General features: G+C 34.9%; 1 protein-coding gene across 2 annotated transcripts; it reads right to left on the reverse strand.

Annotated features, from left to right (window-relative positions):
* Positions 1-713: 713 nt before the first annotated feature.
* Positions 714-11,341, reverse strand: LOC119643887 (FMRFamide receptor-like). Of its 2 annotated transcripts, XM_038043388.1 has the most exons (7): positions 10,510-11,341; positions 8,975-9,140; positions 7,226-7,358; positions 6,882-7,080; positions 2,500-2,714; positions 1,913-2,017; positions 714-1,825 (listed from the first exon to the last, which is right to left on the reverse strand). In XM_038043388.1, exons 1-7 carry the CDS (start codon positions 10,991-10,993, stop codon positions 851-853), a joined length of 2,277 nt encoding a protein of 758 aa, XP_037899316.1. In that variant the 5' UTR covers positions 10,994-11,341; the 3' UTR covers positions 714-850. The 2 variants fall into 2 exon arrangements, with proteins under 2 accessions (XP_037899316.1, XP_037899315.1); XM_038043387.1 differs by having other exon boundaries at positions 714-2,017.
* Between the last annotated feature and the right edge of the window lie 881 nt (positions 11,342-12,222).

Consider the following 12,222-nt stretch of genomic DNA (forward strand, 5'->3'; position numbering starts at 1 on the left):
GTTTAAAATTCGCTTTGAAGCGAATATTGTTATCTTAAGTTATCATTGTATGAACGTAAAATATATATGTCATCTTAGAAAAAATGCAATTATACACTTTCTCGGAGATGAAATTGCAACAAATAAATATCTCGATATATCACAAAGTAAATCATATCAAAAATAAATTGATTTTGCAAAAATTTTGTTCTAAACTTGTTCTATAGCATATTTTTTGCAACTATTATCATAACATATACGTAGATGCATACGTACAAATATGTATGTATGAATGTACGAAAAAAGAAGAAGAAGAAGAAGAAGAATAAAATGACAATTAACAATTGAATACTACTATTCGATTGAGAAAAACAAGTGTTCACATGAAGAGAGAAAAAATTATTCTTTTTTTTTTTTTTTGTTTATTTTTGTATTAATTAACATTTAAAACAACGCTTAAACGAAAGCAATCATCGTCTACGTTAGAAACGTTATTATCAAGTTGTCATCATCATACAGCAACGACTTTACACATCCTCACCGATTTATAACAACAAACACAGAGATGACTATAAAAGGTACGCCTAACACGACGATGATTACCATTTACTTGACCATCAGGTCTAGGATTGTGTTATTTGTGTGTGTGTTCTTTTTCCGTGTTTTTTTTTTTTTCTTTCTTATTGTTTTTTTTTTTTTTTTTTTTTTAATAATCAGTTACATAGTATATCAGGAGCACAACCATTGCCTTTGTTTGCCGCATTTGGATTTAGAGTCTTTTTGTATATCATCGCTTAAAATCGCTTAATTCATACTCGTTATCATCTTGCGATTGCTTTACACGGATTGTTGACTCATCTTTCAAATGTCGTCATAAATTATTCGGTGATTCTTTCACGGACATATTGGAGTTGTTAAGAGTTGTTAAGTCTACCTCTACCAAATTGATATCTTTATGGGTCGGAATGACTTTTCTTAACGCTGTGGTGGTGGGCTCTTCTCCAAATTGTAATTGCAACGAGTGATCGGTTACGTTCGTGCATTTTATGGTTTCCCGCTTGCGATTCACTTTTTTGCGGCTGTGCCATTTAAATTTCTTAGCCAACGTTTTAAGTGAAGACTTCTTCTTACTCGGGTGAGTCATTAGTTCTACCTTAGAGTTGATTTGCAAGGGCAAGGTATCGTGCTGTCTGCGGCTGACAATGCGCGTCAATTTGAGACGTGAACGAGTCGGTCTATCGAGACTTAGTTCAGCTACTGAATTTATCGGTTTTATAGGCTGAGTGGCTACCAATGTCGCGTTCACTATATGTGGTGCTAGCGGTGCAACTGGAGCTAAAGATTTTCCATAAAATTCGGTCTCATGCAGCGGCATTGAGGCGTAGTGCCTGTGCGTCTCTCGCCACAATCGTTTCGAGTTGCTGGTGCCACTGCCAGAAGGAGCCTGTATGATTGCATCTTCCGAGTGGTAATCGTGAGATTTTTGTCGCCGCATTTTCTTTAACGGACAATTGGATTGACAATGACGTACTCCCGTATTAGATATCTCGGATTCGAGCAGGGAGTTCGCATCACCCATTGACGAGAGTTGAGAAATTTGCGTTTGCAACAGACGATGATTTTGGTGACTTGGCACTGGTACTGCAGGCAACGACGAGTTGTTGACCTCATCTCGGCCCATCAGGGTTGATTGCGAGCCTGCGCATCGGTTATAACGCGATAAAGATCTACAACTGTTCGACACAGAGCTTTGGTGATGGTGATTATATTTACTTCCCCCTCCTGATCCTCCACCGCTGCTGGTACTGTTTATAGTTGTTGTTGTTGTAGTGGTGCGTATACTATCCTGTAGAGAAAGATGGTGGCTTGGGTCACGACAATGCAATTGCATTATACGGAATGAACTATAGTGCTCGAGAGCATTATTATTCACCGTTGTATGATGCAGACGCAGCGAACCGTTCTGCTTTAATAGAGCACTGTAATTATGGTGTTGACTTTGATATTTATTGGACAGAAAATGACGAGCCAGCGTCACCTAGAACAGATATTAAACGGGAACAAAAAGAGAAAAACAAAGGGAGCAAACGCAAACAACAACACCAAACAATCGCAACAATAAAACATCATGACAATATGAACGTATGCAGAATCCAGATGAGGTGATAATAACCGGATGACATCACACAAACGCAAAGATTAAAAATGTGTATAAAATAGCGAGCAAATCGATTCATTGTGTTATAAATTCATTGCATTCAAGTATTCATGAATGTTGTTATTGGGTTTTATTTTATTTTTTTTTTTTTGTCACCCGCAGCAATTCGAATTTAAATCGAATTAAAATTTTTTTTTGCAGCCAAGTGTAAGCAGAGAGAAATAGAATAAAAATGCGAAAGAAAAAAGAAATGAGAAGAGGAAGAAGAGACAAAATAAATAGCTGTTATAATGATAATGCTAATGGGCTAATGATGTCGCAAGTTATATAATGTGTAATGAAATTGCATCTTAGGAGCTTACCTTGAACGCTTCGCGAAATTTGTGGCTCATGATGTTGTACAGCAAAGGATTTATACAAGTCGACAAGAAGTACAACACACCTGACGTAAGATTCAATATATGGAACACGGTATTGAAGACATCCGAATCGATGCCCGATAATGAACCATAAACAGCCATTAATCGCTGAGCATGAAATGGAGCCCAACACAAGAAAAATGCCACTGCGACGGCAACTGTGAGAATGGAAATCATATAAATATTTAGATCGTAGCTCGCAAATGACGAAACAACAGAAACAGAACATTTTCATCATTCCAATTACATTCGTTTCGATTTCGTTAATATTGGTTTGAGAAAAAACAATTGAGCGATGTATGGACTAACTGAAATGTGACCTATCAGTTTCTCGGAATTTTTTCTCCAAATATATTTTGATATAAACAAAGTTAGATAATCAATGCCAATCACTTAGTTTATCATGAATTTAACACTAGCTACATAGCAATGCCTTTATTCTAAAAGGATAGCCCTTCAACATCGCTTCCATCAGCACTCTTTCAATATCGTCCAAACGTTAATAAACTTTTGCTACAAATGGCGTGAGATATACAAGCATTCGAGTGAAGTCTTCCCAATAATATTATTCACCGCTCCGCAGCTTTACACTGAGTAATTAGGTTGCGGCCATTGCCTATCTCTTTCCGCATCTTATTTCTGCGTATCATTGTGATATACCTACGGAGGACATTCACAGTGCGAATGGTCATATTACAAACAAAAGGCTGAGATATTAAGCACAACCCTTTAGATATTAGGGACAATTATTTATTAACACAACCCTACCGCCTAAAAAGAATCAAAAACAAGAAAATATTACTCTGTGGTAGAGTATTGAGCCTCGAATTGCTCGAGCTATTGGACTCCGAGGAATAAGTCTGGTTTTATACACTCCTGACGATATTTAAAATAACATTTAATACTCGTTGGGACGTTATTTGTTCTCTTATTAACATTAATAAGCATACAGTCAACTATACGGAAGCCACAATCAACAAAACTCATTACATTATGCTTCAATTCATTTCAAAGAAAATTTGTAATAACAAAATTACACTTTACCAGCGGAGTGCCGTATAAATAATAAATTCAATCATATATCCCGTAGCTCTTGGTATGCTTTCTTATCTTCTTCAAAGTGTTGGAACGAAAGGAGGACGAAAAACGATTCAGATGAAAACCAAAAAAAAAAAAAAAAAAAACACAAACATATATTTTTTCTTTTTCCTTCTCTAAGATTCAATACAGTATGTGTGTGCTTGTCCTGGAAATTTTTGTTATTTTTGCCTCTTCGATGTTTCAAGTAATTTAGTTTTTTTTTTTTTTTTTTTTTTTTTTTTTTTTCATTAAAGTTATTAAAATAGAACAATTTTAACTAAGTATACTTGAACTTTGAATGATGTAGAAGAAACCAACAGCCACATAACAATCGTGTCTGATAATGAAAAAACACAATATCACACACACATAAGCACGCACACGCGGGAAAGAAAACAAAAGCAACATGCATGCTTATAGAGACCATTTCGAAATTCTAAATGTTTACATATATATATGCGTGTATACATGTAGATATATGTGGTATGTGTGTGGCTATGTATACATATTGTATCTATAAAATACTGTTTTTCTTATTCTCTTCTTCACGTACTTGACGTTCATTTATTTATTTGGACTATTTTTTTTTCCTTAGGCTTTGTTTTCTTTCCTTAAACCACTTAATGCATACGAACACGTTGAATAACGTGGCGTATGTGAAATCTCTTCAAAAATATCTTAACACTACCAACAGTAAACAAACGCATGTGTTGTTCATATCGCATTTTCTGCAAATTTCAACACAACATACCGACATACACATTCATACGAATATGTATATAAATATGTGTATAGTTTGTATGTGTATGCATGTAAATGAGTATAAGAGCAAAAAATGTGTTTATTGAAGATTTAAATTCTGTTTTCTACAACACTTCAATGCTCTGTAAATTTATACATTTTATGTGCTATGCGGTCTAACTTTCTGCTCTGTGTAGCTCTTGTTATTGTGTTGAAGTGTTAAAGAATCTTCTCATTTTCAACAAAAAAAAAGAAAAAAAAATAAAAAAAGGAAAACAAAAAATAATAAGCGAGAAACACTCGTCGTTAAATGTATTCAAATAAATTTTCACTTGCCATTAACGCTTATTTATGGAAATTGAATTTAATAAATGACTTTCGTTGCAAAGACTAAAATTTAAGATTAACTTTAGATATAATAATATGTGGGTAGCATGTAAATATAATATGCTATCCAGCTGTTTTTAGGCGACACTCTTAAACAGACAATGTACGTAAACAAAAGAAAAAAAAAAACAACAAAAAAAAAAGAGAAGAAAGCAAAGCAACTTCTATATAGAAAAAAGGAAAGATTGTTTTAGTACTTTTCATCTCATTGACCGACTGCTACGGAGGTTTGTGATTAGTGCAAATTCCGGATACACCGTGAAAAACTTCACAGTAAGCTAATTAAAAGTTTAAATAACAAAGTAAAATAAAAGTGAAATGAAAAAAAAAAAAAGAAAAGTTATTATTAAAATAGATTCTCCTAAGCGAAAAGAAAGACAGAGAGAAAGGGGAAAAAGATGCCCTTACAGTGGGGTAAGGCCGAGTGAGCATCAAATACCCTATACCATTGCATTTAGTTCAATTTTCCATTTATTTTCGAGATAAAACACCAAGCATTTTACATGTAAACCTGTATTTGTGCGGTGGATAGGAGGAATCGCAGCAAGAAAACCGAAAAAAAAGAAAATATTTATGGGAACTTTATGGATGACTACAAAAACTAATTCTTCACAATATATTTTTTAGAAAATTTACTTTACGCGTTGAACAGGATTTGCATAAGAGAATACGCCTTAGAACTTAAGTGAAAACTTTACGATATAGGGAAAAACTACCTTCCAAAAAAAAAATACATAGGGAAACTTTTTAAAAAAATTCCTATCTTTTCTCTCTCTCTCTTTCTCTCTCTCTCTCTCTCTCCCCTCTCTCTATCTGTCTTTTTCTTTATATATATAAACAGCAAAAAAATAGTCGCATAAAACCAAAGCGCATAATAAAACACACTTCGTTGCACAAAAAGCAGTAAAACACATATTTTAAAGCGGAAGCTGTGTATGCTGTAGGATCTGTAGGGATCATATCATTTTAACATAACCTGCGTCACAGGAAGTGTAGGGCAAGCAGTTCAGTGTGATCAGCTGAACCATGTTGTAACTGACAGTTTCGGCTGGCAGTTTGCAAAGTGAGTCCAGCTCTTGGCCGAAAGGGCGAGTAGTCAACCTGCCGTGAGATCGATTGTTTAAAGAGAAGACATGCAAACACAAGTTGAAAGGCTACACATTAGAACCTAGAATGTTCTGCTCTTCACATTATACTGCCAAGAACTACTGTACTGCTTTTAATTAATAAGTCTTTCGATCGATGAGTTATTGTCTATCCAAGCCAGCCTTCGATTTCTTATAATGGATGAGAGAAATGTGCAGCTAACGACGGATACTACTTCCGATCAAATTGTTTTTTTTTCGATTCTTTTGAGGTAAGGAATTTGTTCTTTTATAAAACTTTTCTCTAGATGTCGTTGTTTAAAAAAGAAAATCATATCTTTCGATACACAAATCGATTTCGTTATTAGTGCTAATCCATACATATATTTATGGGTATATGTGCGCGTGTTAGTATGTGTTTGCGCGCGTTATAAATAATTGAGAAATCTTTTATTTAGCTTGTAGTGAAGATAAACGCTGCAACACTATTCTTTTGGCATTGAATGAAAAATAATTGAAAACATCATTAGCCTAATAAGAGAGAGAGAACAACTAAACAGAGATATAACTATTGTCTTTAAATAAAAAAATCATTGTGAAGAAGAAGAAAATAGATTATTAGCATCCAGGAGAGTTTTGTGAAAATTTGTGCAAAAAATTGGTTTCTCAGGAAACGAAATAACTGCTTATGTATTACTTATGCCAAGAGTATGGTAGCAGCAATAACGACGAGATAAACGGATGTAAGAAAAGAAGATTGTAATGAACTTGCTATATTTTATATAAAACACAGAGATGTTTAATATTTTGTTGCCAAAAATATTAAGTGACATTACGCTAGTGCATGCAAGGTATTAAGACATCGAGCATGTTTAAGTATCAAAACTAAGTTTACATTGCAAGACACTACTAATATGTGTCTAGCAAAATAGCTTTGCTAGTACAGCAAATAACGCAGCAAAGACAATTTTATCTATTTTTTTTTTTTTTTTTTTTTGTTTTTGTTAACTATCATAAATCCTTTGTACTTACTTAACATTCTTATTACTCGGGTTTGAGCACTTATTCCCCTGTTTACGTCGTGGCAACGGCGTGGCATTGATTGCAATAAACGACTACGTTTAAGCTTCACTCCAATTAATACGTAGAGTACACATATGGCTGTCATCGGACCACCGAAAAATATAAAGCCCGATATTGCGAAAACATGAGCAAAGAAATCGTTGTTAATCTGCAAAATCACAAAGGTTAACTTAACTTAATTTCAATTAAAACGTGCCGATGTTATGGAAGATGTGGAACACGCACAACTGGCATTTCTTATTATAATACTTTTATTGTTTTTATTTGTGTCTTTTGGGGTTTTTTTTGCTTACCGTACATTCAATCCCGCCGTCCTCGGGTACCACAGAAAATTGCATAGCTTGCGGTAGAGCCAAAACGAATGCCGTCAACCAAATGGCAAAAATGAATTTAACAGCGCGTGATAGTTTTGACATAGTATGTTGTCTGCAAAAGCAAAACAAAAACAACTATGAAAATTTTAAAAATCCTACGTGATTTATAACGAACTTTGAACACATCTTCCTCGACGCGTACGATTTAAGCGGTGATTGAAACTTCAAGGTATGACATGTGAATGAATGAATTAATGAGAAGATTGTGTGATATATTGGTCTCTTGTAAGGAGAATATTCAAAAATATTAGTTAAATCCTTGCGGATCAATGGTCAGTGTCCAAGTTATATTTGATTATTGCAATCGTCAGATGACCATTGGATTCGTCTCATAGTCCGATCGCCCACGCGATTTTGTCGATCACTTCCCACACACATTGTTACGCTCACTTACAAGCTATTTTCCTCTCAGTCTTACTTTCGCTTACGATGACGTCAATCAGTGCCGAGGCTGTGTTCAATGCGAATCGTTTAGCTATTTGCTTAATGTCCGCGATGACAGGCTTAAAGTGAAAAACGTGTTGTATGCCACAATGTTCACCACAAAATTTCGCAAATCACTTCCGACAAACATGCTTTGCTTTAGATACATTTTCGGTGTCAGTTATTGTTTTAGAGATTTGCGATGTGTGCTCGCATTTTCCAAAATAAAAAGGCGAATGGTAATGAAAACGTACGCTTTTCTCTCTCATATTCGGAACATAATTAAACTGTCAACGACTTTGAAGAATACTTTTTTTCGGAAAAATTCCCAGTTCTTAGGTCATAGCAAAAGAATTGCCCTTTTGCTTCAGCGGACTGTTAACGGAGAACCGGACATTTTATTACGATGATTCTTACTGAATCTTATAAGGCGAACGCATGCAATTCGTTAATCAGATTATCGAAAGAAAAAAGATTATCGAATAGATCGCCAGGGCGAAAATTCATGCAGTTAACGAAGGGGGGATAAGCTACCATGCAACGTGTTATGAGCTACCCCAAGCTTCAACCAAATCGTTGTTAAGGACACTTCGACAACAGCTCGATCGTTAAAGGTAGACAAGAACTGAATATATGGCAGACATCATAGATTCGTTTTTTAGACAATGTTTGGTCTCCTCTTGCAAAACCTACGCAAGAAGCACTGAATTGTGGAGCTGGTGATAGCAGCCCCCTAAATGGATCAGGCCTTCCTTTCCCTAAGTCACACCTATTTCAGTCGATAAGTCAAAGCCGTCACTCGCATGACGATGCATAAAATAGATATTTGCGGAAATAGCCTTAAAGGATCTCTTTTCCTTTTGGCAAGAAATTCAGATTTAGAAAAAAGTACTTTCATGGCGTTCTTTAAACAACATTTTTTTTCATCAGAAAAGCCGGTCACGGTAAATTTTCGCGCATCAGGATCAGGAGTCTAGTTTTGTATTACAAGTAAAAATCGCAAATTGCTGGCTATGTTGCCATCAGTAGTAAAGCGAATTAATTTAACTTAAAGTTGAACAATATTTCAATTTTAAAATCAGATTTCCTGACGAATTGTTCATTCATGTAGTTTGCTTTACGTTTGGGTGAAATTATTATTACATATGTATGTTGAATGCAAGTGAATATCGAAAAAAAAAGGCAATAATTTTTTTTTTTTTTTTGGTTCTTATTGTTTCTTTGTCTTTCACTTTACTCACTTACCTGAAGGGATGACATATGGCTATATAACGTTCAACCGTAAATGCTGTTATCGTCAGTACCGTCGCGTTGGCAGCTGTTTCGGACAATACACTTTCCATAACGCATGGTATGTCGGTAAAAGGATACGAATAGGGATACCATAGATTGTATAAGTCCTGAGGCATGCCTGCGCAGAGATCGTATAAAATATTTAAATTTATTAAATTTTATTCGTCTTTTTTTCTTTTTTTTGAAAAGTTAAAATAAATTATTTTCAATTAAAAGTTTGAACGGCTTTGCTTTACTCACTAAATGCAATCGCCTTTCGTTGGATTAAGCTTAACAGCTTACATTTTAATTGTTTACTATCTCTACATTCGCATTAGCCGATATTATGTAACTTCTTATATCATTTTTAAATCTTTTTATTTATTGTTCTTTTTCTCTTTTTCTTTTTTTCCTTTTCTTTAATTTACTAAGTGCAATAAATCCTATCTGTTCAGTATGGTTAAGCACGTAAGAATTTAATAAATTAAATCCTTAAGGAAGTCAAACTTGTAATACAATAATAATTTAAACTGAAGACTTGATTATCCAATTACCGGTAGTTGGCAAGATTATCTTAAACTTACTTCTCTAAGTATGAAAAGGTATCATATTGAAGAACTTATATAGTTTAAGGTGATAGTGTTTCTTGGGAATAGCAGGCAGTGTTAAGTTTTCTGCATAACAATATATTTCTTCTCCTAACTCTAAAGAAACGTCGGCTTCATGGATAACTCAAATCGCTACATTGCTTAAAGCTTTATAGCCGAATAGCTTTTTCTCACCCTGCCCGTTTTCCCCACGCTTCAGTTGAATATTCGTAAATAGTAGTTCCTCCCTCTTCGCACGAGTCTTCATCATAAAGAAACGGAAAAAAGTTCTCGGCCATCTAGATCAAACTTCGTCGTGGAGGCTATTTTTTACAAACAAAGTTAATCCAGCACCAAGGCCAAGCTAACGTCCTCAAAGGGTTTTGCTAATTCGCTAACAGGACTCTAAGGAAATACACTTTTCATGGCTACAGCGATCTGTGTTGCTGATATTTGATATAAGCAAAAAAAAAAAATATCTGGAAATTCTTTGATAAATCCGTCTACGAGAATCTACCGTCGCGGGTTGGTTTACTTTGCCCGCTTTCTTAAACTTGATAAAGTCTTTCATGGTCTAAGCGCTTAGTACAAGCACTCGCTATAAATATATTTATCTTTAACTAATAGGTTAAGCTGATATCGCATATAAGCACTTCACGAACTTCACGATTCCCCAAGAGAAGCTGTCTTGATGGAAGCTAATGCTCTTACCTAACCTAAGTTGTATTTTTCTCGGAGTGAATACAAGTGTTAAGTGAAATTTAAAGTTTTGTGTTTTACTTTCCGTTAGAATGAAAATTACTTGTGTCCAAGAAAGTTAATAGTTGCGAAGAGTCCGCACAGGCGAAAATGAAATCAAGGATTCATTTTTCGACTCACAAAAATTATATTTTTAAGTTTTATATTTTATAATCTACTTACCCGACAGCAACAGTATTAAATCGGATATCGCCAGATTGAAGAGATAAAAATTGGTAGCTGTGTGCATAAATTTGTTGCGCGATATAACAATGCATGTTATTAAGTTGCCCAAAATACCAGCAAAAAATATAAGCGTATAAAAGACTGTTAAGGTCGCCAAAAGCGTCATTGATGTCTGCGACGAATGTGTTGACGTGGCTCCCTGCAGCTGAATATTATTGATGAGATCAGTTAAATTATCACTGGAGATGTTTAGCATTTGACTTATGTTTTGTTGTAACCATTCACTACGCAATAGCAATATTTGCGGTGAGGGAAACTTATCGAAATCCCGAGATGAAGATGACGCTGACGATGCCATTACGATTACGTTGTTGTCGGTCAATTGGCCTGATGATGATAATGATGCAGGTATACCTTCGACGCCAGGGGACGATGATGCCAGAGAAAAACTCTGATTGCCTTCATTGTTGAACAGCAGCATTGTCACACAGTACACACGGTGCGGAACGGTCACAGCAGTAAAGAATGCAAGGAGCAATCTCGTTTAAATTAATTTTTTTTTTATTATTTTTTCTTCTCTTTGCTTTTTTAACCTCGATTGTTAGCGCTTGTTGAACATGTGTGCACCGCATACTACAAATTACAAGCGAAGAATTACTTGATTAATAACAAACAACAATTGTTGCTGATGTTGCTGTGGTTGCGGTCGTGTTATGCACATTAATCAGCATACTGAAAACTGTTAGGGATGCATAAAAATGCATTCTGTAAATAGATGGAAGTAACGGAAAGAATTCATTAAAAAATTAAGTTTTCATTGAGAGATTTATTGAATTAACAAAAAGAAAAAAAAATTTATATTCCCTTTGCATTGAATAGTTTTTTTCTTTTTTTTTTTTTTTTAATCCGCAAAACTTAATCCATTCGCAAAGTGAAGACTTAAGTGTGGCTTTAAAATTCAAATCGCATAAAATGCAGTCCGTTTCATGCAAAAAGAATTCTTTTACATAATTTTATGTCCTTTAGTTTTCTGTTCTTCTTTTGCGCGCTCATTTACTTTCTTTCTTTTTGTTTTTTTTTTTTTGGTTGCTCAGCTCAACGACTTGTACGCTTCTTTTACTTTCACGGCGTTTCATTCCCCCGCATCTAATCGATCTTCTTAGCCTTCTTCTCCTGTTGGGGTCGCATAAAATGCATTCCGTTTCATGCAAAGGATTCTTTTACACAATTTTATGTCCTTTAGTTTTCTGTTCTTCTTTTGCGCGCTCATTTCCCTTTTGTTTCCTTTTTTTTTGTTATCTCAGCTCAACGACGCTTCGACGTTTGCTTTCGCGGCGTTTCATTATTTTCTTCTATGTTTTGCACTAGTGTTCTTTTTTCATATTTTCCTCTTCCTTCCCCCCCTCCCCCCGCATCTAATTGATCTTCTTGGCCTTCTTCTCCCGTTCGAGTCTTTCAATTTTTCCTTTTATGCGGTGTATTGTATTTTTTTCTCGTATTCCACCCTCGAACTCTGCTTACTTCAAGCTATGCTTCATCTTTTCTTCTTTGGAGCAGACCTTTCGCGATTTTCATTTCATTGATCCTTCATGTTTTTTTACTTATGTCCTATCGTTTTATTTTCTTAATTTTGTGACGCTTTCTCTTTCATTGAGTTTCATTGACATTCAAGTTTTTTACAAGACTTTGTTAATCAATCCACTTCTAGAG

This window comes from Glossina fuscipes, unplaced genomic scaffold, assembly GCF_014805625.2.
Source record: "Glossina fuscipes isolate IAEA_lab_2018 unplaced genomic scaffold, Yale_Gfus_2 67083, whole genome shotgun sequence".
Lineage (NCBI taxonomy): Eukaryota > Metazoa > Arthropoda > Insecta > Diptera > Glossinidae > Glossina > Glossina fuscipes.

Bases quoted from the DNA above. Each gene is read 5' to 3' on its own strand.
- LOC119643887 (XM_038043387.1), bottom strand. From the start codon at position 10,993: ATGCTGCTGTTCAACAATGAAGGCAATCAGAGTTTTTCTCTGGCATCA. The intron at 7,359-8,974 runs GTAAGTGAGTAA...TTGCTTTTGCAG, and splicing joins GCCATATGTCATCCCTTCAG to ACAACATACTATGTCAAAAC. The intron at 7,081-7,225 runs GTAAGCAAAAAA...GTGATTTTGCAG, and splicing joins ACGGCGGGATTGAATGTACG to ATTAACAACGATTTCTTTGC.